General features: G+C 44.7%; 1 protein-coding gene across 8 annotated transcripts in view; it reads right to left on the reverse strand.

Moving 5' to 3' along the window:
* Nucleotides 1-24,356, reverse strand: part of LOC101970728 (E3 ubiquitin-protein ligase RNF213-like) — a 196,186-nt gene that overhangs the window by 82,162 nt on the left and 89,668 nt on the right. For all 8 annotated transcript variants that reach the window (XR_013429775.1, XR_013429774.1, XM_078030412.1 and 5 more), the window contains 13 exons: nt 23,741-23,934; nt 23,384-23,539; nt 19,153-22,761; nt 16,923-17,059; nt 16,296-16,391; nt 8,401-8,519; nt 7,643-7,762; nt 7,121-7,197; nt 6,517-6,661; nt 6,093-6,231; nt 3,764-3,955; nt 2,415-2,560; nt 1,140-1,294 (listed from right to left, as the gene is read on the reverse strand). Coding sequence is in view for 6 of the 8 variants with exons in the window: in XM_078030412.1 (XP_077886538.1) it covers nt 1,140-1,294; nt 2,415-2,560; nt 3,764-3,955; nt 6,093-6,231; nt 6,517-6,661; nt 7,121-7,197; nt 7,643-7,762; nt 8,401-8,519; nt 16,296-16,391; nt 16,923-17,059; nt 19,153-22,761; nt 23,384-23,539; nt 23,741-23,934 (5,285 nt within the window). In the remaining 2 variants the exon portion in view is untranslated. The remainder of the gene's footprint in view (nt 1-1,139; nt 1,295-2,414; nt 2,561-3,763; nt 3,956-6,092; nt 6,232-6,516; nt 6,662-7,120; nt 7,198-7,642; nt 7,763-8,400; nt 8,520-16,295; nt 16,392-16,922; nt 17,060-19,152; nt 22,762-23,383; nt 23,540-23,740; nt 23,935-24,356) is intronic.

Consider the following 24,356-nt stretch of genomic DNA (forward strand, 5'->3'; position numbering starts at 1 on the left):
AAAGAGATTTTTTTTTCCTGTGGGAAATCAGAAATACTCAAAAATCCCCAAAAAGAAAATAACAAACCAGACTTCCTATCTCCTGACTGCTTTTCAGTAGAGCCTCTAGCCATTTTCCTAGCTGTGCCTTTCCTCAGAATCATCCTCAAATCAGAATCACTGTGTTCCTGATTTTTTTCCACTCCATGTTAGAGTATGAGAATTCCTCTGTCACTCATTACCTGTGCAAACACTGTTTCCAATGGTTTCAAACAAACATTTTAAAGTGGCCATACTTTTAATTTGTTCCTCCTTCACTTATTTGGACACTTAAATTGTTTCTAAGTCTTTGTGATCAGAAACAAATCTGGAAAGCCTTGCTGTGAGCACCTGCCCAGACTCTGCTGGCACACACAACATGGTTAGCAGCTGGCAAGAGAGGGGACAAGTTCTCCAACCACCATGCCATGTGACCATTGTTCAGCACATGCCTTTCTTTTTGAAAACTGGGTTTTGCCAGATGAGCAGGTAAAAGTGGCATCTGAAGACTATTTACATTCTCTTGACTTACTGGTAGAGTTGAGATGTGAGCAAAGCTTTCTAGATAGCCGCATGATTACACTCTGTGTAGCTGCCTTGTAACTTCTACCCATTTAAAAAAAATTAGGGTATAGTCTGCTGATTCCCCAAAATGCCTCATTAATCTTATGTCACACTGGCTATAGTATATTCTGCCACATTTGTCACCTTCTGTGCTGTGTTTCAACTACCAAGCAGCTGAGTTTCCATCTTGGGCTAGGTGGCAGCTCTGTAGAAAATACTTGCCTAGCATGCCTGAAGCTCTTGGTATTCTCCTCAGCTCCAGAAACAAAAAAGTATCAACTTTCCACAAATTTCACTTATTATTTTTACCTTAAGAGGTCAGTTATGTATTTATCTTAATATTGCCTACTAGAACGTCCCATTCCAGGAGGCCTTGGGGATGACGAGGACTAGCCCTGTGTTCTGAGTAGCTCAAAGGACATTCTGAGCCTAGTATCCTACGTGGCCTCATTCTGTTCTCCCACACAGCAGCACCAGCTCTCAGAAGCTGATTTCCAATGTTTGGCCCCAGTCCATACTGTGCAATTTCCACATAATGACCTTGAGTGGATACTTACCTTCAGCTCCTCCCAGGTGGACACTCTCATGGTCAAGAGAAGGAAGTCCCTCAAGTAGCACTGAACCAGCTCCTGCTGCTGCTCTCCAGCGAGCTGGGCAAGAAACATGCCCAGGGGAGTCTGCTGGAAGATTTCCACTAACTTCTCTGACCGTCCTGCAGGGAGGAAGCCAGAGTGGCTTGAGACAACCTGAGAGAAGCTCACTCCCCAGAAAGGAGCCACAGGCTAGTGCAGCATGCCAGGGCGACTTAGAGACAAAGTATCATTAGCTACCTTATGGGAATAGAGAATGGTGGATGTATAGACTAGGACACACAGAAAAGAAGGGAGCCTGTTATACCAGTCAAACATGTAGCACAAAACTAAGGCTACCTCATATGTTTTTTCCTGTTGGGGCTAGCATGGCTTTTGTTTTCCAGAAAATCAGGACTGGGTGGACTGCTCATCAGGGCTGGGGTCAGAGACTACACCAACCAGAGAGATTTGCCTTTCAGCAGATAGGGAATCAGCTCCCAGCTGTACAGTCTCCAAGATAAGCAGATTTAGGCAGGGCATTGCCAAGGTGAAGAAAAGAAACACCCTCTAGACTAAAGACAGACTGTTTCATTTTGGTTTAAGACAAGCAACAGAATGCAAACCCGGGAAAGTAAGTTCACTTTGAGCATATTGGTTCTCTAAGTAAATCATGAAAACATATTTCACATGTACGTAAAAATGACTTTTCAAAAACAGCACTGCTACTGGCTTTTCTGGAATGTCTATGGCCAAACCCTGCCCCCAGCATGTGACAGCAGAGCACAAACTGTCTAGCTTCTGTGACTCAGGAGGGACTAACAGCTTAGCATGGAGAAAGAGGACAGGTTCTTTGTGTTGTTAGCATTTGCTAAGAAAACTTAAAGGGGATGTCTCCTGGGTCTGAGCCTCAGGATGGGAATGGTCAACTTGTAGCAGGTAGCAAGCCCTGTCCCTGCTGGAACATGCTCCAGTTCACCAGCCTGCCGACCAGTGCACCACAAAAATCACCTCACAGGCTCCCTTCATGGTGTGACTTAAAAGGCTTCTGACCTCCTGGAGACTCTCACTTCTTCAGCAGAGATTTTAAAATGAAGGCAGGACATGAACTTGAGCCTATTCAACATGTAAAATATGAAAACTACAAGTCTCAGAATTTACCAGGTGCTAGCTGCTGTCTGCCTGCTGATAGTCAGGCAGTGTCTTTGTGGGTAAAAGCTGCTTCACCAGGGCTGTATTGGGCCCATCTTGAGCAGGACTCACCTTTTGCATCCGTGATGTACTGAGCCTGGACCCAGAGCTCTTCCAGATAGTCCCTGATTCTCCAGCTGAAGGGGACTCTGTTGCAAGCACCCTCGGGAATGCTCATATGGTTCTGCACCACAATGGAGGATATCTTACTCTCGGATCTGCAGTGAGATGGGGTGAATGAGAATGGGTTCCTGAGATGGCACGCTGATCACCAGAGGACATGGGCCACAGTCATTGGTGCTGTGGACCTGGGGTGGCTCTGAAGTAGGGTGCTTGCCTGGCATATGTGAGGCCCTGGGTTTTATCCCCCACACCACAGCAGTGTTCATAGCAGCACAATTCACAAGAGCCAAATTTGGAACCAACCTAGATGCCCTTCAATAGATGAATGGATAAAAAAGCTGTGATGTATATACACAATGAAATATTACACAGCATTAAAAGAGAACAAAATAATGGCATTTGCAGGTAAATTATTGGAGTTGGAGAATATCATGCTCAATGAAGTAAGCCAATCCAAAAAACCAAAGGCTGAATGTTTTCTCTGGTAAGTGGATGCTAATCCATAATGGGTCAGTGGGTATAGGATGAGTGGAGGAACTTTAGATTGGGCAAATGGGAAAGAAGACAGGGGAGGTGGCTTGGAGGTAGGAAAGATGAACATCATCACCCTAGGTACAATGTATGTTGCACAAATGGTATGACCTTACTTTGTGTACAACCAGAGAAATGAAAACTTGTGCTCCATTTGTGTGCATAAATTGAAGAGCATTCTGCTATCATGTATAACTGATTAGAAAAAAAGACAGTTTTTTTTTTTTGAGGCTGCCCAGTCAGTTGCTATCTGCCTTCCTGGCCAGGACTCCTGTGTACAGAATTGGAGGGCCACCTCATAACCTTTGACCCTTATTTATAGACAGAATGGAAGCAGACCACATGAGCATGGCCTAGGAAGGGCCCAAAGCCTTAGGCAGAACTAGGTCTCCAGTGCCTACGCCTGCCTATCTCCTGCCCTCTATTGGCCTACATTCTAGAATTGAAGTCCCTACAATCTTAAGAGCTGGGGATCCCCCTCCCCAGTACTGGGAATAGCATAAGGGAACAAGAGCTTAATAGACTAAGGACACATTCTCTCCAAAGGGCAGTGTCCCTACTGCACACAGAGTCCAACCTGGCTTTCTGAACTATAACAGATGCCCTGAGAGAAGGATATGAGGAGAGAAGAGATAGAACAAAGACCTGCCAGGATGCCACAACCTCTAGGTTGTAGAAGGAGGTAGCACAAATATTTTTCAGAAAGCAAAGCCTGTGTTCTCAAGCCCAGTACAGCTACTGAGGATGCTGTGTGGACTTTCACTCACCTTATGTGATTCATCACAAGTGGAATGTTCAGCAATTTAGTGTCACTGAAAATAAATATCCACAGGTCCTGGGCCCAGGCTGGTGAGTCTGGTCTGATCAGAAGCTCAAGGTTGCCATCTCTGTCGATGAGAGAGATCATGCTGGCCAGCAGAGGGGTGACTGTGCCTTGGATCCTCTTCCAAAGGGTGTGCCTGCAGCAGAGGCAGGACAAGGGACAGGGGACAGGGGACATGGGACTGTGGCTCAGCACCATAATCAGTGCCGAGATCTCTATGCCTCCTTCCTCTGTGTCAACAAGCCTTCTAGCCTACAAGCTAGGGCCATTAATTGAAGTTTTCATCACTTTTAAGTATAAGAGACTCACAAATGCAATTGACTTAAGATTAGTAGCAGGACTAGATGGAAGTTAATTTTACATCTAGTAACTAGTGCCTTGAAAAGGTAAAGAAATATATGCTGATTTGTATATAATGTTTCTTCAGAACAAGACATTTAAGTTCTATAAACAAATCAAATAATGACATACTCACTAAAATCAATCAATCAATAAATAAATATTTCAAGAAAAAATGGCTGTATATACAATATAATAAAGATGGAGAGATCAAAGTAAATTTAATCTAGATGAAGTTAAATAAGAAAACATTCTGCTTTCGTTGTTGGCGTTTCTGAAACTAACCCTGAGCACTTTAGGCTGACAGTTGTTAATTGGTTGAATTAACTATATTTCACTTTCATATTAAAATGATATATTTTTACATAATAACAAAAATTCTACAATTTCTTGTGGCAAAGGACAAGAATTACTAAGTAATTATGTTGGGAAGAAAAGTGAGGTATATAATTTTTTTCTGAGTATATAGTATACAGGATTCTAGAAAGAATTTAAAAACAGAGAAAGCAAGCACCCCATTAGTCAAGGACATCACTTGACTTAAGACCCCAAACTAGAACATGCCCAGAGAATAAGGGTGCGTGGTGAAAGAGGCCCTGGGCAGAGCAGCTGAGTGCCCTGGAAAGTGCTTGAGAGTAACAGTCACCTCAGTGGGCCTCCAAGAGACCAAATTTGAAACAAGTTGAGAATCAAAAAGAATATCAAAGTCAACAGGCTACTTAACATGATGAACTAAAAACCAGAGGACTCCTGGTGTAAAGGACTCCAAGGAGGCTGACTATCTAGCCACAAGGGTACATGACATTGAGTCCCAGACACACAGTGAAGGTGAAGAGTCATGACATCCTGTGACAGACCAGCAGGTTCCCAAAGGCCTTCTAGCCCCAGAAATGGGCATTGAGGGTACAGTGCAAGCAAGTCCAATTGTTCTTGGGTGTTGCTGGTGACCACAGGGAAGAAACTGGTCCCGGGTGCAGTGGAGACCATGGGGCAGTGAAAAGGGAGGCTGGTAAACCCATCAAGGCCAGAGCCACAGTGGCAAAGGGGTGATGGGACATGGCTTGGACATGTGCTAGGAAACGGAGACCATCCAGGAAGACATGAGCATATTCAGTTTCTGGCCTCACAAACTTCCTTCAGAAGATGTAACTAGAAAAGAAGTCAAGGAGCACTGCACAGAGAACTTGAAACAGAAAAGCTCCTGTGGTGAGGAAGCCAGCACCCATGGGCCCTGGCCTCCCAGGACTCTGCCATCGCCCACATTCCCCCTGTGGGCCACGTGGGGCAGCAGGCCTGGAGCCAGGGGTCAGAAAGGCAGAACTGGAGGGACCGTGGAGGACCTCAGGCCTAAGATCATCCTGCCAACAGGTGGTTTCAGACCCTCAGATCCTCCATCTGAGACCCTGAGCAACCCTCCTGTCCCCATAGCACAGGCTCTTCAAAGGGTCTGAAGAAAAGGGTCATGGTTTTGTAGAAAAAAGACCACGGACAATAAATGGCACTTCTGGGTCCTATTTTGTACTTGCTGCTACTTCAAGCTGTAGGGCTGGGAAGATACTTTGTTACTTCCCTGCACATCACCATCTCAATTTTAATAACTTTGAATGGCAAACCTGGCTTTTTAAAAATTTTTTTTAAATTTTCTATTATGAAAATAGTTAAGCACACAAAAGCAGAGAAAAGAAGCCAACAATCCTCATGACCACCATTCAAGTGCCTAACCCCTGTGACCAACATCCAGGTGGCAAATAAACACCCCAGGACCACCACCCACATGGCCAACAACTACACATGACCACCATCCAGGTCTGTTTGGGGATCTTGGAGCAAAAACATAGCTCTGCCCTCCTCAGAGGTGGAGAAAGAAACACCTGGTGTGCTCCTTCCCCTGGGATGGTATACTAGGTCCCTGCACTGCCCACTGCTTGCAGTACCTGAAGGTGCCGGACTCCTGGAGTGCATCCTGGTTCGCAGCCTCTCGCCCCACCCACTCCTTCAGACTGCAGAGCTGGTTCTCTTCTTGCTTCTTTAGAAGGAAGGAGAGGCGCATCTTAGATACCCGCAAGAACGAGGCTGTGAAAAGTCAGAAGGGAAATGATTTGGTCCACCTGTGGGCACCAAGTTGGAGGCTCTGTTGTGCTGCTTGAACAGTTCCCCCACAGAGGGAAGCCACTGGTCCTCTGACCAGGCCAATTCTAGAGCAGAATTCATGAGATGTCCTGAGATTCCCACTATGCCAGCTGCATGTGCCAAGTCACGAAAACCCAGAAGGGCAGCTCGCCACACTCAGCCACCCGATTCCCACTGCTCAGGAAGGGCCTCCTGGGGTAGGATGAGAAGCAGGGGCATGACTCATACCACTGCACACACTGTCCCCATTCAAGAGGCTGAGGAGGATGGTGACTCTCCTCATGTTGCGCGGGCAGCTCTCCTGGTCCCTGAGCATCCCCACGGCACTTTGCACACAGCTCCTCAGCAGTCTGGTGGTGTCCAGGACCTGTGCCTGCCAAGGGAGACAGCACATCGTCCGCTACTGCCATGTTCAGGGTGGTTGAAAGCTATGCTACCCACATGAGAAGGTGGCCTGGTGATCACATGCCCAAAGCATTGGTGGCTGGTCTCCATGGAGAAGCTGACCTACTGACCTCTCCCAGCTGATCCTGTGTACTGCCCAACTCCCCTGAGGACCACTGGCAAGGTAGTTGCTGACCTCAGGGATTTGGCGAGTGGTTGAGGGACAGGGCAGAGCTAACTAGGAGCCTTCACAAAGAAGGGAAAGGCGGATCTTGTCCTGGTAAGTCCCTCATACTTCCAGCATAAAGAGAAAGCAGGGCTCAGCCTGACCCTGGCACAGCTGCCTAGGCTCCTCCAGCTCAGCCACCTGAAGCCAACAGGGGAACAGAGAACTCACATCACTGCCCCTCAGGTCCACAGCCTCCCATTCCATCTCCTTGGGACCTACCTCTTCCATTTCCATTTCTGCCACCTCCCCTGACTTGCTGATCTCTGCCTCCATCACCTTGTCCTGGTTGCCTTTCGCTGCAAATGAAGGGAATACAATCAAGTCACCACTTGGATAAGGAAGTGGGTGGGTGGTACCAAGTGCCTAGGATGGGCCTCTCCAGGGTTTCCTGTCCCAAGCTTCAGTGGCAGTCCCAGTCAAAAGGAGGACTGTCATATAGATCAGCATAAAACCCACTCTTCAGGTGCCCCAGATCCTGGGATGAGGGCTGGCACATGATCCACAGCACACCAACTGATACACTGGGTACTGCTGTTGGCCTTCCCAAGGCTCTGGTTATGTTGACCATGAGCCAGGCAGTTCAGTGCCACATCCTGAGTTCCTGCTGAGGGCAGGTACCACGACTCAAAGGTGACTCAAATGTGGCAGCCCTGACTCCAGCTTCACAGGAGGCTGCCTAACTTGGCACCTTCCACCTACTTCTGTGCCTCTACCTCCGCAGACAGCCACATTGCAACTCACGCTTTAGGCTGCCTCCTGGCATGAACAGCTGGCTGATGGTGACGCTCTGCAGCTTAGTCACATCAGAGGCCATGACTGTGGACCTCCGGAGTTCATCAATGTGCACAGACTTCCACAGCCCTGCGAAGAACAAAGCAATCAAGTCTCACATCTTTTTGTTTTCTTCTTATCTGTTATGAGCAGGAGTACACCTCTGTCCAGATGCTCAATCACACTACTGTCAGAGTGATGATCGGCGTTGAGGCTGATTAACTGGCATGCAAAGGCTACATAGATCTTCTACCATCCTTTACATGCATCTAATTGCACTTACTGTCCCATAATTAGAAAGATTCTGACAGGTTGCCTTTCCATCTGTGAAATTATTAAGCTTATTTCCTTCTTTTCAAAATACCAATTGTCTTATACAATCTAGCTGGTGACCATTCCACAGAAAAAGGAATGGACTGATTTGAACACAGTACTTCCCCAAGGAGCAGACACCAAGAATTAACACTAGGGCTGGTATGCAAGGGGTAAGATCTCTGAGTCATTTGAACAATAAAAAGTGGGAGCTGGAGTGTATCCTGTGCACTCCTGAGGTAGGCCAGGCCAGGCTGATACAGCAACAGCAAGTCCCAGGGCAATGGCTGTGAACACTGAGCCCAGAGAAGCCCAGAGACAGCTGGGATTATTGTCTGACCTAGACATGGGCATCAGGAGACCCCAAGAAGCAGCCTAGATATACTTAAAGACAGTCACTCATCTTTTGGCCCTACCTCCATGGAATCCCACATAGGATGCTCCGCTCCCCATCCAGGACAGTTTTATGATGAAATAGACAAAGACACAGCCCCGAGTTCCTTGTATTTTGTTGATTTCATTGATAGCAGAATACCTATTGAAAAACAAAAATCAAAACAAATCAAGCAACTGAGCAAAAGCCAAGACAAGAGATGGCTATTAGGTGTCCCATGAACTGTCAGGGGCTTTACCACATTCCATACAACACCAGGGGTCACCATTCTCTTGAGAGGAGGAGGGTGGCTTCCTGTTGGTGGACTCACTTTCTACCTCTCACTGCTGACCAGAATTCCTACTATGGTGGCACCTCCTCCTCCACAGAAAATCTTCATTAAGCTTCTCCAGAAATCCTCACCATAATTGATCTTAGGCTCTCAGCAGAAGAATCTCTGCAAAAGAGCTCAATATAGTTAAGCTTCCTATTACCTGTTGCTTGATCTTATAATAACTAAAATTGGCCTGAAGCAGATCAACACTCCAGGGACTAAGTACCCCTTTATAGTGTTTTAGAACACTTATGAGCCATCTAGTGTTGTAGATTCTCCAGTCTAAAACGAAAAGTAATAGTTTGTAAAACTTTTCAAGCAGGAAGTATGTTTACAAATGCAGAGTGTGATAAGGAAGACAAATTCTTTTAACAAGACCTCAGGCTTTGGGTCAAAGCTTCACAGGGATATTTAAATTTCAAAGGTAAGAGAAGGTGTTACTGGAACAAAGATGGTGGGCCTGAGGGAGGCAGCATTCTTTTTTTTTTTAAGAGAGAGAGAGAATTTTTTAATATTTATTTATTTATTTATTTATTTAATTTTTTTGGCAGACAGGACATCTTTGTATGTGGTGTTGAGGATCGAACCCGGGCCACACGCATGCCAGGCGAGCATGCTACCGGGAGGCACCATTCTGTGTCACTCCATGATATAGATCTCACTTAGTCGGAATACTGCATCTTGAGAGTGTTAGAGGACCCTTATACAACTGCTTCCCGCAGAAATCACCAGTGCTGTGACCCTGCACAGAGTTCTGAGCCTCAGCATTCCAACAGAGCTCCAGAGTCCTGGCTCCAGACACCCAAAGCCCAAAGTTCTAGCCAACTAGGGCTTGCAAGCGCATTAGCAGAATCACCTATCAGCACCTCTGCAAAACTCCAACTGTGCTCCACTCCAGTGCAGGTCACTTGGCCTCTACCTACCCACACATAATGCCATCACCCAGCTCCCTTGACCCTACCCAACACACTGGTGCTGGAAGCAGGCTGCCTGAATCTTGGCTCACCTCTATCATTATATTTGATGGGGGCAGCTCCCATATGGGATCTCTAGCAGGTCAGATACCAGGTTTTCAATGCCCACCCCCCAGAGACAGTACCCAACACACTAACTGCCCAATGCAAAAAAATACAACTCTCAGTTGGACAGGTGTGCAGTGCGACCAGGGAGCCACCCTCAGGAGCCCTAGTGTGAGAGGTCCCTCAGTCAGGAATGGCTAAGGGAGAGGGAGACAGTGCTAAAGTTTGGAGCCTAACAGAGAGACCAGGAACTAGGAAATCTCCAGGCAAGATAAAGAGATAGTACTGAGTGCTCAAGTCATACAAGTAGTCCCCAAAAGAGACCCATGCAGTGCAGTCTCCCTGCAGGGACTGACGGGTGCCACTCCCTGATTCCAGGCGCCCTGAACTAGGACCAGCCTTTCCACTTTGGTTACCTCCACCATCCTGTGGGCAGAGACACCAGCTTACAACAGACATTCCCACCTATTGAACGAGAAGAGAAACAGGAAAGAAACTGATCTCTAAAACTAGCAACAATCCTGGTTTCTTCATTTGAGTATTTTTTTCCTCCTTTTTTTCTACACCTCTATCCTCTGGGCCTCACATCTACAACATATGTGAAACCAAGAACTTTGCACGAAATAGGATTTTGAGGACTGAGTCATCTGAATAATATAATATAGAGGGTTGTATATGCCCTTTCTTTTTTCTTCTTTTTTCTTTTCCCCTCCAAATTTTACTATTACTTTCTTTTTTTCTTCCCCCTCCAAATTTTACTATTTTAACATCCTGTATTTTTCTAAACACATATCTGAGTTTGTTTTATGTACTCTTCTGCCTTCCCACATACTTGTGTACCCTAAATTACATCCTGTCTATTATCTTGCTTCCTATCCTCTTCATTAAATTTCTCTTTTGCACTTCCTAAGATATATTTACTTGATATTCTCACTTTCTACCTCCTTAGCATATCGTCCCACACCCCACCACTGGTCCATTATCCACAATCAGAAACTATAAACCCTATTACAAAATTACTGATTATATTATAGATAATAATTGAATCCAACATTTCTGTACATTGAGACTAAATGGTAAACATCTTAATAATAACAAATGGTTCATAGGTCATATATTGTTGATATTGGGCTCTGTTAACATTGGCCTTCCCAACAAAGGAAAGGTCATGGAACTCCACAAGAGCACTACAAACCTATAGTGTATAAACAATAACACCCTGGATACACACGAGCGACATGAAAAGACAACAGAAGAAAGTGCCTCAAACAAATCAAGACAACACATCATTAGAATCATTGGCATCCACAGCAGAAGAAATTAAAGAGAAGGAATTAAGGATGAAAATGTTTAAAATGTTCTGTGAACTCAAGGAAGGTATAAGAGAGCAAATACAAGCAGTGAAAGATGACTTTGACAAGGAGCTACATAAACAAAACTAGGAAGCAAATGAGCACCTCAACATGGAGATAGAGGCTCTAAAAAAACTAGAAAGAAATCCTTGAAATGAAAGAAACAATAAACCAAATTAAAAGCTCAAATGAAAACATCACCAACAGAATAGGCCACTTGGAACATAGGATAATGAAGACAAAATATATAATCTTGAAAAGATCATAGACCACACAGTGATAATGGTAAGAAACCATGAGCAGAACATTCAATAAATATGAGATAGCATAAAAAGACCCAATTTAAGAGTTATTGAAATACAGGAAGGCATAGAGATCCAAACCTAAGGAATGAACAATCTATTCAATGAAATAATATCAGAAAACTTTCCAAACATGAAGAATAAATTGGAAATTCAAATTCAAATAGCCTACAGGATGCAGAATGTACAAAATCATAACAGATCCACACCAAAGCACATTATAATAAAAATGACCAACATACAGAATAAGGAGAGAATTTTAAAAGCCACAAGAGAAAAGAATCAGATTATATATAAGGGGGAAACAATTAGGATAACAGCAGATTTTTCAACACAGACACTGAAAGCTAGAAGATCCTGGAACAACAAGCTCTGAAAGAAAATAGATGCCAACCAAGAACCTTGTATCCAGCAAAATTAATCCTTCTCTAAAATAGACCATATAATATGCCACAAAGAAACTCTTAGCAAATACAAAAAAGTAGAGATACTACCATGCATTTTATCAGATCATAATGGAATAAAATTGTAAATCAATGACAAAATAAAGAATAAAAATTACTCCAACACCTGGAGACTAAACAATATGCTACTCAATGAACAATGGGTTACAGAAGACATCAAGGAGGAGATTAAAAAATTCTTAGAGGTAAATGAGAACATAGACACAACATATTGAAATCTCTGGGACACTATGAAAACAGTACTAAGAGGAAAATTCATTGCATGGAGTTCATTCCTTAAAAGAAGAAAAAGTCAACAAATAAATGACTTAACATTAAATCTCAAAGCCCTAGAAATACAAGAACAAATCAGCAGCATAAGTAGTAGAAGGCAAGAAATAATCAAAATTAGAGCTGAAATCAATGAAATCAAAAACAAAAGAAACAATTCAAAAAATTGACAAAATAAAAGTTAGTTCTTTGAAAAAATAAATAAAATTGACAGGTCCTTAATAAAGATAAGGAGAGAGAAAACTCAAATTACCAGCATATGTGATAAAAAAAAGGTAATATCACAACAGACACTATAAGAACACAGAGGGTAATTAAAAATTATTTTGAAAACTTCTACTCTAATAAAATATAAGATATTGAAGGCATTAACTAATTCCTTAAGTCACGATTTGTCCAGATTGACTCAGGATGATATACACAATTTAAACAAACCAATACCAAGTGAGGGAATAGAAGATGCCATCAGAAGACTATTAACCAAGAAAATCTCAGCAGGTAGATACACAGCTGAGTTCTGCAAGACCTGTAAGGAAGAACTAATACCAATACTCTACAATTTATTTCAGGAAATAGAAAAAGAGGCAGCACTTCCAAACTCATTCTATGAGGCCAATATTACCCTGGTTCCAAAACCAGGCAAAGACACATCAAAGAAACAAAACTTCAGATAAATATCTCTAATGAACATAAATGCAAAAAATTTCAATAAAATTCTGGCGAATTGAATACAAAAACGTATCAGAAAGATCGTGCACCATGATCAAGTGGGATTCATCCCAGGGATGTGAGGTTGATTCAACATATGGAAATCAATAAATGTAATTCATCACATCAATAGACTTAAAGATAAAAATCATATGATCATCTCAATAAACACAAAAATAGCATTTGACAAAATGCAACACCCCTTCATGTTTAAAACACTAGAAAAACTAGGGCTAACAGGAACATATCTCAACATTGTAAAGGCTATCTACACTAATCCCAAGGACAATATCATTCTAAATGGAGAAAAATTGAAGACATTCCCTATAAAAACTGGAACAAGACAAGGATGCCCTCCTTTACCACTTCTATTTAATATAGTTCTTGAAACACTAGCCAGAGCAATTAGACAAATTAAAGAAATTAAAGGGATATGTATAGCAAAAGAAGAACTTAAATTACCACTATTTGCTGATGATATAATTCTCTACCTGAAAGACCCCAAAAAACTTCACCAGAAAACTTCTAGAACTAGTAAATGAGTTCAGCAAAGTATTAGGATATAAAATCAATACCCATAAATCAATGGCATTTCTGTACATTAGTGACAAATCCTCTGAGAGAGAAATGAGGAAAGCTACCCCATTTACAATAGCCTCAAAAAAAAAATAAACTTAGTAATCAACTTAACAAAAGAGGTGAAAGATCTATACAATGTAAACTACAGAACCCTAAAGAAAGAAATCAAAAAAAGACCTTAGAAATGGAAAGATCTACATACCTTGCTCTTGGATAGGCAGAATTAATATTATCAAAATGACCATACTACCAAAAATACTATACAGATTTAATGCAATTCTAATCAAAATCTCAATGGCATTCCTCATAGAAATAGAAAAATCAATCATGAAATTCATCTGGAAAAATAAAAGACCAAGAATAGCTAAAGAAATCATTAGCAGGAAAAGTGAAGCAGGTGATATCACTATATCAGATCTTAAACTATACTATAGAGCAAAAGTAACAAAAACAGCATGGTATTGACACCAAAACAGACCGGTAGACTAATGGCACAAAATAGAGGACATAGAGACTAACCCACAAAATTACAATTATCTTATATTACACAAAGGTGCCAAAAACATGCATTGGAGAAAATACAGCCTCTTCAACAAATGGTGCTGGGAAAATTGGAAATCCACATGCAACAAAATAAAATTAAGCCCTGTCTCTCAAAATGCACAAAACTTAACTCAAAATGGATCAAGGACCTAGGAATTAAGCCAGAGACTCTGAGTCTAAAGGAGAAAAAGTAGGCCCCAATCTTCATCATGTGGGAGTAGGTCCCATCTTCCTTAATAAAACTCCTATAAGTGCAAGAATTAAAACCAAGAATCAATAAGTGGAATGTTTTCAAACTAACAAGCTTCTTCTCAGCAAAAGAAACCATCAGTGAGGTGCATAAAGAACCTACATCTTGGGAGCAAATTTTTACTCCTCACACATCAGGTAGAGCACTAATCTCTATCGTATATAAAGAACTAAAAAGCTAAACACCAAAACAAATAACCCAATCAACAAATGGGCCAAGGATCTGAACAGACACTTCTCAGAAGAGGATATACAATCAATCAACAAATATAAGAAAAAAATGTTAATCATCTCTAGCAATTATAGAAATGCAAATCAAAACTACTCTAAGATATCATCTCACTTCAGTAAGAATGGCAGCTATTTAGAAGACATATAACAATAAGTGTTGGCGAGGATGTGGGGAAAAGGTACACTTATACATTGCTGGTGGGACTGCAAATTGGTGCAGCCAATATAGAAAGCAGCCAATATGGAGATTCCTTGGAAAACTGGGTACGGAACCATCATTTGACCCAGCTATTCCTCTCCTCGGACTATACCTAATGGATTTAAAAGCAGCATACTACAGGGACACAGCCACATCAATGTTTATAGCAGCACAATTCACAATAGCTAAACTGTGGGGCCAACCTAGGTGCCCTTCAGTAGATGAATGCATAAAAATTGTGGCATATATACACAATGGAATGAATAAAAGAGAATAAAATTATGGCATTTGCAGATAAATGGATGGCGTTGGAGAAGATAATACTAAGTGAAGTTAGCCAATCCCCCAAAAAACAAATGGCGAATGTTTTCTCTGATATAAGGTGACTCATAGTGGGGTAGGAAGGGGGAGCATAGGAGGAATAGATACTCTAGATAGGGCAGAGGGGTAGGAAGGGAAGGGAGCAGGCCAGGGTCAGCAAGGATGGTGGAATGTGATGGACAGCATTATCTAAGGTACATGTATGAAGACATGAATTGATTTGAACATACTTTATATACAACCAGAGATATGAAAAATTGTGCTGTATATGTGTAACAAGAATTGTAATGCATTCTACTATCATTTATTTAAAAGAAAAATCAATAAAAAATTTAAAATAAATTTTTAAAAAAGAGAAGGTGTTACTAATTCGGTTCCATGGAAACAGCTGAGGATGGTGTGTGGGGGCTCTCCCTTTCTCCAGTGCTGATTCTTGTAAAAAGTGTCTTGAGGGGTTGATTGGCCCAGAACAGTGAAAGAAAACCTTGTTGTCATGGGAACTTCTGTAGATTGTGAACCTCTGAGTCCCTCCCCCTATACATTGTATATAAAGTTCTAAAACTGCCTGAACTAGGGGTTCAGGGGGATTGATTGATTAAAGCAAAAGCTTTTCCCTGTGAAGCTAGTTGCTTCCTGTTTTCCTTTTCTGTGATTTCACTTTTCTGTCCTTCTTAGCAGCCCCATGTTTGGAGGGTGGGGCTTGCTGGCCTTCCCATTTCAAGAGATTGTAGTGTAGTATGGTGTCCCTTGCACACCAGAGGCTGAAGACCACCTCCCCATAGGATCTGGCTGGGTCTTAACTTATCCTAGGCACCCAGTGTTTTAAAGGAGCAGATGTCACTCTTAATTACATGAGTTAACAGAACATAGCTAATTCTAAAATTTTCAGATTTATGGACACCACAAAAATGTCCAATAAATATTAATTTATTTATATAGTCTTACTTCCCTTAAACTTATGATAAACTCTTTTCTTTCTTTTAATGCAGTGCTGGGGATCAAACCTAGGGCCTCAGACATGCTAGGAAAGTGCTGTACCTAAGCTACATCCCAGACTGAACTTTAATTTTAATTATGTGATTCAAAATCAAAATGATCAAAAAAGGACTGAAAATGACTGCAAACGCAGCTTTAACACATCCTCCTAAACACTACAAAAATTCCATTATTGACGCATCTTGCATTCCACAATTTCTGTGCCATTACTGGCCTTTTCCTTCATCCTTTCCTCTCTAGCTTCTCTAGCCCATGTCAGGAGCTGGGAGGGAGAGTCATTCTTATTTTCATACTGTTTTCATGGATTCTTCAGGAGGTCCTGGGTAGATTTTGGCTTCCTATGTTTTCTGAGAAAACTACTAAGAACATACTTAGCTGATGCAATGAGCTGAGTACTGTGAGCGCCATCGTCAAAATCCATCTGGACAATGAGGATTTTACGTCTGGCTGTCTTCATTAAGCTGCTTCTGAAAGAAAAAGGGAATCACCCAAGTGAGTGCTCTGTCCTAAAACAATGGCAGCCACAGCTCAGAAAGCTAAGGCAGGAGGGTCACAAATTCCAGGATAGCCTCAGCAACTCACAGAAATCTTATCTCAAAATTAATAATAATAATTATTAAGGGCTGGGGCTGGGGATGTAGCTCAGTAGTAGAGCAGCCCTGGGTTCAATCCCCAGCACAAGCAAAACAAAACAAAAACATGGATCACAATACTCTACAAAGTGAAGGGAAACAGGCCATTCAGAACCCAGCATCTGGTAGAGGTCTCCCTCCACAAGGTGAAGATGCAATCCACTGGAGAAGGAAAAGGCTACATAATGCTCAGGAGACAGAAGGACATGGCTGTCTTACAACTGGGGCCAGAGGGGCATATGAGGAGGCTGAGCAATGAGCCTCCATAGTACTCAGAGTTCCTTACAAGTGGTTACCACACCCTGGCATGCGATACCACATTCCCAGGGCAGGGGCCAAGGGTGATGGGCAGGCAGGGCACCTCACCGGACTTCCTTGAGGAATGAGTACTCAGTGTCAAACTGCTGCAGTGACAGGATCACAGGCTTAGGGGCCAAGCCCTTCACCACTTCCCCTAGGGCTTCACAGTCACAGTTCGTCAGCAGTCTGGAGAAGGTGGTGATCTACAACATGGATGTACAAGCCATCAGCCAGATTCAAGCAAGGGTGCAGAGAACTGGTCAGAACTCGGGGCCAGTGGGCACTCAGACATAAAGAAGCCCAACTCAGAGCAGCTTTTACATACAAAGAGTGGCTGAGGCAAGCAGAACCTCCAGAGTCAACAGATGGCAGAGAGAAGACTTGCTCTGACCCAAAGCTGCCTTGGTCTCCTTTTAACATGCCAATGTCTCTCTTTCTGCTTTTTTCCTACTTGAGAGCCTCCTGATCCTTTAGGGCTCAGCACAATGACATTTCTTCTTGTAATCTGGCTTCCTGCTATCAGATGTAATTAGCCACTGGCAACTCTCCCTCCCCTCGGTAGTTCTCAATTCTCTGTTATGGACCATATCCCACAGGGCAAACCCAGATGTTCCAGGCACATAGGACCTCAGCTCTTCAGAACACTTCTTTTTTTTTGTCCCAGGGATTGAATGCAGGGGTGTTTAATCACTGAGTGACATCCCCAGTCCTTTTAACTTTTTATTTTGAGACAGGGCCTTGAGATCCTCCTGCCTCAGCCTCCCAAGCCACTGGGATCATAGGGATGTATTATTGCACCTGGCTCCAGACCCCTTCTCTGTGCCAGTCCTTACTGACAAGCTTCCAATTCCCACATCCAACCACATGGCAAAAAAATCCTAAACAGATGTCACCACTGGCTCCCAAACCCATTGCTGCTCCCTGGATTCTCATGGTGACTGCCCAAAGCTTCAGTGAGTTCAAGAAGGCTGTCCTCTGCCTCTGCCACCCTTCCATGGAGTCAGTGATTAGCCCAGCCATGCTGCCTGCTAACCATTTACAGTTTGCAACATGATAGCAGCCTCCTGACTGGTGTATCCTCTCAATACGATTCTCTTGCTCCACTGTCTTCCCATCACCTGGATGGTACATCCAGGTACACTTTCCTCCATAGCTCCTCTCTGCACAGGCAAGACCAAGCTCAAGGCTGCTGACAAGGCCCTCCCCATGTCTCTCCACCTATCCCATCCCCATGACCCAGCACTCATTAAGCCTGAACTTCATGCTCTGTCAGCAGTCCCTTCCTGGTATCCTGCACAGATGCAGATTCAGACTCAATATCTGTGCCCCATGGAGCCCTCTGCTCTGATGCCTACCCAGCCAGCCCACACGGCCAGCCCAAGGGGCCTCTCTTAAGGAGAACTGGCTGTTGGGTTTTGGAAAATGAAAAACACCAAAATAGTGAAGCCTGGGAAAAGGGAGTTAAAAAGAAAGCCATACATTGATAGCACTGATCCTTCCCTTGGAAGAATCTTTGCCGGTGAAAAGACCAGCCCTGGGGAGGAAATACCCATTCAAGCCTAGATTGGCAGTCTCTGGGAAGAAGCCAAAGCATTGAACCTTCCCCAAATAAGTCCTTTCTCAGTGATAGTACAATGAGACCATGGAGGGAAAGAGATGAATACTGACCACGACACTAGACCCTTCATCTGATCCACTGACCACTGACCCCAGACCCTCCATTAGACACACTCTACAATAATTAGGTTACCTCTCAGTATAACCTATATAAGCACAAACTTCCCCTTTGACTGGTGGCTTATTTTCCTCCAGGAGAGTGGATCCATCAGAGGCATCACCCCATTCCTAAATGAAACTTCATTCCTGAATAGAGAGCTCAGCTGATATGTGAAGTTTGCAACCAGCCAGGTTCTTTCGTACTAATACCACCTATGATCCATGCCCCTACCTGGCTGCACAGATTTCACTTATAACACTAAGGGCATCTGTTGGGAGGCATCCTCATCCATTACTCTTACACTGTCCAAGGATAAGAAGCAGGGCAATTTACTTACACCTGGGGCCTGCCAGCACTCTGGGGAAGTGAACGTTGTGCCCAGTACTGCTCTCAGAACAGAGCTCTACTCACAAACAGGCAAGAGAAGCCTAACTGAACTTATCCTCCTTGAGCCTAAGATGGAAGAGACACACCCATTTCCCAGACTGAATGGTACCGTAAATGGAGTGGAGATTTCCTGGCCCCAGGATCATGGCTCCTGGGTAAAAGAGGAAAAGGAAAGGCTGTGGGGGCAATCACCTCTGTGAAGATGGCATGGCGCTCTGAGTCTGCATTGCTAAGTTGGACCTGGAGGAAATCTGCAAAGGAGTGGTGCTGCTGCTTGTTCCAGTATTCCTGGGACAGTGTTTGTGCAGCAAATGAGCCCAGCGTGGAGGTACTCAGCCGCACCACGGCATCTGGTGTGGCACAGTCCAGCAGGATCAGCTTGGCCTCCTCAGATACTCTGTGATACAGCTCCTGTGTCAGGTCCCTGGGGCCCTGCCTCTCCATGACCTGCAGCACCACAGAGGCACAGGCGTCAGAGTGGTAGCCGACGAAGACTTCAGCAGGGCTGTACTTGTGCCCAGCCAGGAACTGATGGGCCTTTACATCAGCGAACTCCTCTGCCCACTGCATGAGCTCCTGCACAATGCTTTTCTGCCACCCCTGCAGCACCGAGCTGAGGTCCAGGTAGTGCTTCTCCAGCCGGTTAATGAGGGGCACGGGGAACTGCTCGTACACCACATTTTTCTCCTCAATGACAATCAGACGGAAGTCAGGGTGGACCCGACACTTGACGCGATGGGTGCCGAGCCCGAGGTCCACGTACTTCTGGCCCCCGAGGTAGACGTAGTACTGGTTGAGCGCATCATACAGGCTCTCATAGAGGTGCTGCAGGTTCAGCAGCACCACCATCTTGCCGGTCTCCATGCAGACCTTCACCCGGTTGATGTTTCTGCAGATCTGGGTATACTCCTGGTCCCGGGGAAAACTGGAACCAAAGATGATCTCAGGCTGCTGGTCCTCACTGAAGAATAACTGCAGCAGGATCTGCAGGGCCACGTAGTTTTTGGTCAGCACAAGCAAGTAGCGAGATTCGGTTTCTTCCAGCTCCCCAACTGCCACACTCTGCCTACCCCCACAAATGTTCTGCTTGATGAGCTCCAGGGTGCTGACCTCTTCCACGCACCTGACCTCAGGTAAACTGGCCATGAAGATGTCCAAAGCAGGGATGTCATCTTTGCCACTGAAGTTCCGAAGGACTGCATGTGCAACATCCTGTGGAGAAGGCTTCTTGTTAGATGCTCTGGCGGTGGCAAAGACCATCTTGATGAGGCTATAGTAGTCGCGAAGCCCGAAGAATTCCTTGTTCTGCCTGCTGCACACTGTTTCATAGGCCTTGGCAAAAGGAGCGAAGTACCCTCGGACCCTGTCCAGCACCAGGCTGTCTGAAGAGCAGATCCCTCTGGCACTCTCTATGAGCTCCTTCTCACTGGGGCTGCCGCGGGACACAAAGATGCCCCGGTTCATCTTGGCAGGGTCGAGGGCCCAGTTGGAAATACCTATGAAGCCGACCTTTTGGTGGGGGGAAGGATCACCTTCAATGCACCCATCTTCCAGCAGTGGGTGCAGAGCCTTCAGGGGCATTTTGGGGGAATCTTCTGCCAAGCCGACCTCATCCAAAACCACCACAGACACGTACTGCTGCAGGTCCTTCCCTTGCTGGAAGCGAGCACACTGCTTGAAGGTGTTGATGATGCCCTGTGGGGTGCACTGGGGGCTACACTGGAATGACACCAGGTGGACCTGCTTCAGGCTGCGGAAGAGAGCGGAGTGTGCGGCCTGGCCCTGCATGGCATCTGCCACGATGGTCTTGGCAAGAGATTTGGAGCTGCCAGGCTTTCCCACAAGGAATAGGGGTATCTTCAGCTCAATGCAGATGATCATCATGAAGACATTCTCCTTCAGAGCCAAGTTCCTGGCTATGGTTTTCCTCAGAGGCACCCCACTCAGGAAAAGATCCTGTGCGTGTGTGATCTCGTCCAGGATGACCCTGCCGTCGTCATATGGTCCTGGAAAATACCTGCAAATGGCTCTGCGGTAGGACTCCTTCTCCTTTAGGGAGGCATGGTAACAGACCCCCACAGCCATCACCAGGGACCAGAGGACGGGGTCTCTCCTGAAGTTATTTTTGCTGACACTGGTCTCACAGAGAAAGGTGTTCATCTTCACCAAGAGCATCTCGCTGCGGCCATGAAACCATGTGAACACCTTCACGCAGCGCTCCACATCCCGGAGGCTGACGAAACTGCACTCACTTTCAGTGTTCCTCATGAACCTCTGAGAGGCAGAGAGCACTTCCGTGATCACACGAGTCTCCTCTTCACTGATCCTGACATGGTCCACCAGTCTCTGCACAATCTGCTGGATGTAGAGCTTTTCAGTAGTGTCATTCAGTTGTCCAAAGTCCCACACCAGAGGAATCAGGCTCGGGGGCAGGGCGTGGACACGGTACACCAGCTGCCTGAGGGGAATGGAGCCCAGCCTGTCTGCTGTCTCCTTGGCACTGACCCTGTACCCCAAACCAGCTGACTCCAAACAGCAGATGGTCTCCTGGGAGTGCTTCCTGTAAGGGTTGCAGGCAGCTATGATGTGCAAGCCTGAGCCCTCCTCCAGGGGCTGGCCATCCACGGTCTTGTCACACAATACTTCCTTAATACAGCTTATGGCTTCTGTTGTATTGGCTTCGTCAAAGAACAAGATAGTGTCCAACTGGTGTTGGTCCTTATTGGATAAGGCAATTTTCTCAGCATCTAAGACTTTGGAGTAGATCATGGTTGCAGTTGTTCCTCCATGAACCTTGACCAACTTCATGGTCTCAGCCTGGGCACCACAACGCCGCAGATCACTAAGGAATTTAATGAGCCTAGTTTTCCCACAGCCGGTTTCTCCCATTATGATAACTGGGATCCCACACCGGAACCGCATATCAATGGCCAGAATCTTGAGCATGTTGTCCGTTGTAAGCTCATATGTTTCATCAGGGTCAAGGGCCCAAGAAATCCCTAGTGGCTGGCAGAGTCTCAAGATTTTCTCATGTCTGGGCAGGTTATCAAAGTCAACATTAAAGGGCACTCCCTGAAGCAACAAATCCCTGTACAGTTCTTCTGTCATGACATCTTTCTTGATTATCTTCCCATTGAGATGGTTGATGGCATCAACGCTGCCATTCTCATTGGGCTGGAGATGGAAGCCTATGAATGTCATGGTCACGTGGTCACCATTGAAGAACACATATGGGTGAGACTCTGACTCCCACCTCCTCCGGAGAGTGAAGGGGGTGAGCTCTTCTTCATTGACACCATCCGTGGTGACCGTGTGCTTCCCAGGGCTCTGGTCAGAGGTATGAAGTGTTGGTGTGGCAAAGTCTCTTGCCATGAAGATCATAAAGGTGACCACAAAGTTCTTGAAGCCCCGTAGTGAGTCTTCAGTACATCCTGGATTGCAGAATGGAGAGGCCTCACAGTCCTTGAGCTGACAGTTGAGGAACCGAGCAAAATTCCAGAGTTCTGACCAGGAGGGGTTGATGACCCCGCAGTATATGAGTAGGTGCTGGATGCACTCCTCTGGGGTACCTTCAACAGAACCTTCTTGATAGTGAAATGTGTCTAGGTTTTGTTTTTGATGGAATTGTTTTAAATATTGGAAAGGTCTTTGGAAAGTGGCACTTTGGAACTCTATCTCGTCCATTCCAGGCTCTATGATGCTCCTTTCAGGGCTCAGCTCCATGGCTATCACTTCCTTGGGAGGTCTGCAGGTGACTTTGGGGAAGATATCAAGAAAACTGAACTGGGGGACATGGGGATTCTGCAAAGGAGAGACATAAGTAGAAGTTAGAACTTGATTTCCTGGAAGACACCTTCCATGCATCTACCTTGGGCCTTTATGAAAAAAAAAAATCTCTTGAATGCACGTGGCTTTCTGCAGTTTATTGTTCATAGAGGCTGGCATCTGCACCTTAGAGTACTAAAAAAACTCAACCAAGGCAGCTGTATTATGAACCAGGAAGCCATTTCCAATCCTGTGGCTCCATCTCTCCACTAAGAACAAACAGTGTGTGACAATAGACCTCCCACCAGCTAATGGGTTTCTATGCGCAAAGTGTCCCTGCCATGTTCACTGGCAGTGAACATAGGAGACAATGTCTGTCAACAGAGGAATCTCCAACACTAAGCATGGCTGGGACTCAACCCAGACACACAGCACCAATCTGACAGATGCAGAAAAATCCAAGATGCTGCCAATCAACACAAGAGCATCCTCATTCCAGACATCATTGAGATCTAAGTCCAAGCATGCATTTCCCCTGACACTGTACATGCTGCTCCTCTAAGGCAAAAGTCAGAAACAACTAAGATGTGTCACCCTAGGACATAGGACACAGAATCAAAAGTGTGCCATGACCACCTGCAAATGCCCTTGTACATACCAGCTTTGAAGACCTCTTGGACTGCACTAAATTTCTTTCTGTAATTTCAATGATATATAAGTGGCACGGGTTCCGAAGCCACATTTTCCCATGTAAATCCATTAGGTATTGTAAAATGAGGAGTTTGAAAAGAAAGACCCAAGTTCCAGTCTGTACCTAAAGTCAGAGAAGCATGGGTTTGAAAATACACAATTGCCATCCATCTCTCCCAACCCCCAGGACCCTCCTCCTGTCTTATTCCTTGAGAGAAGGGTACTAACCACAGGTAGGTGTAGAAAGAAGGGACTCTTCATACAGGAAGAAGCAAGGTGGGGCCCTTGGAATTATACCTTCTGATGTTGCTATCCTGGAACTTACCGAAGCAGTTACATCAAAGTGGAATATCATAGGCATTGTCCGATACTGAGCATCCCAGAAAGATAGGAGGGAGTCCAGGATGTGGCACTCATCCACCTGAGCATCAGTCAACCGAACAATCTTTAAAGGCACTTTTTCACTGTTTAACTTCTTTTTCAGCTTTTCATGCAATCTCTTCACATAGAGAGATTTCCCTATAATGTTAAAATAAGGAAATTAGATTCCAAGCCTATGAACCAAGAGGAACAGAATCCAGGGGGATTATAAATTACTTCTTAGGCAAGAGCAGTGGCACATTCTTGTAATCCCACCTGTTTGGAGGCTGAGGCAGGAGGATTGCAAGTTCAAGACTAGTGTCAGCAATTTAGTGAGGCCCTAAATGACTTAGTGAGACCATGTTTCAAAATAAGAATTAAAAAGGCTGGGGATGTGACCCAGTGGTAGGGTACCCCTGGGGAAAATTCAGTTTTAAAAAAATAAAAATAGTTACTTCTCTGTGTAAAATTCAAAAGCAACAGAACATCAGATTAGAGTACAATTCCACCATGAAGCCAGAATCCCCAGCTGTCACCAACTCAGCATCATGGCATTCTCTACGATGACAGGAGTGGAAGTG

This window comes from Ictidomys tridecemlineatus, chromosome 13, assembly GCF_052094955.1.
Source record: "Ictidomys tridecemlineatus isolate mIctTri1 chromosome 13, mIctTri1.hap1, whole genome shotgun sequence".
Classification (NCBI taxonomy): Eukaryota; Metazoa; Chordata; class Mammalia; order Rodentia; family Sciuridae; genus Ictidomys; species Ictidomys tridecemlineatus.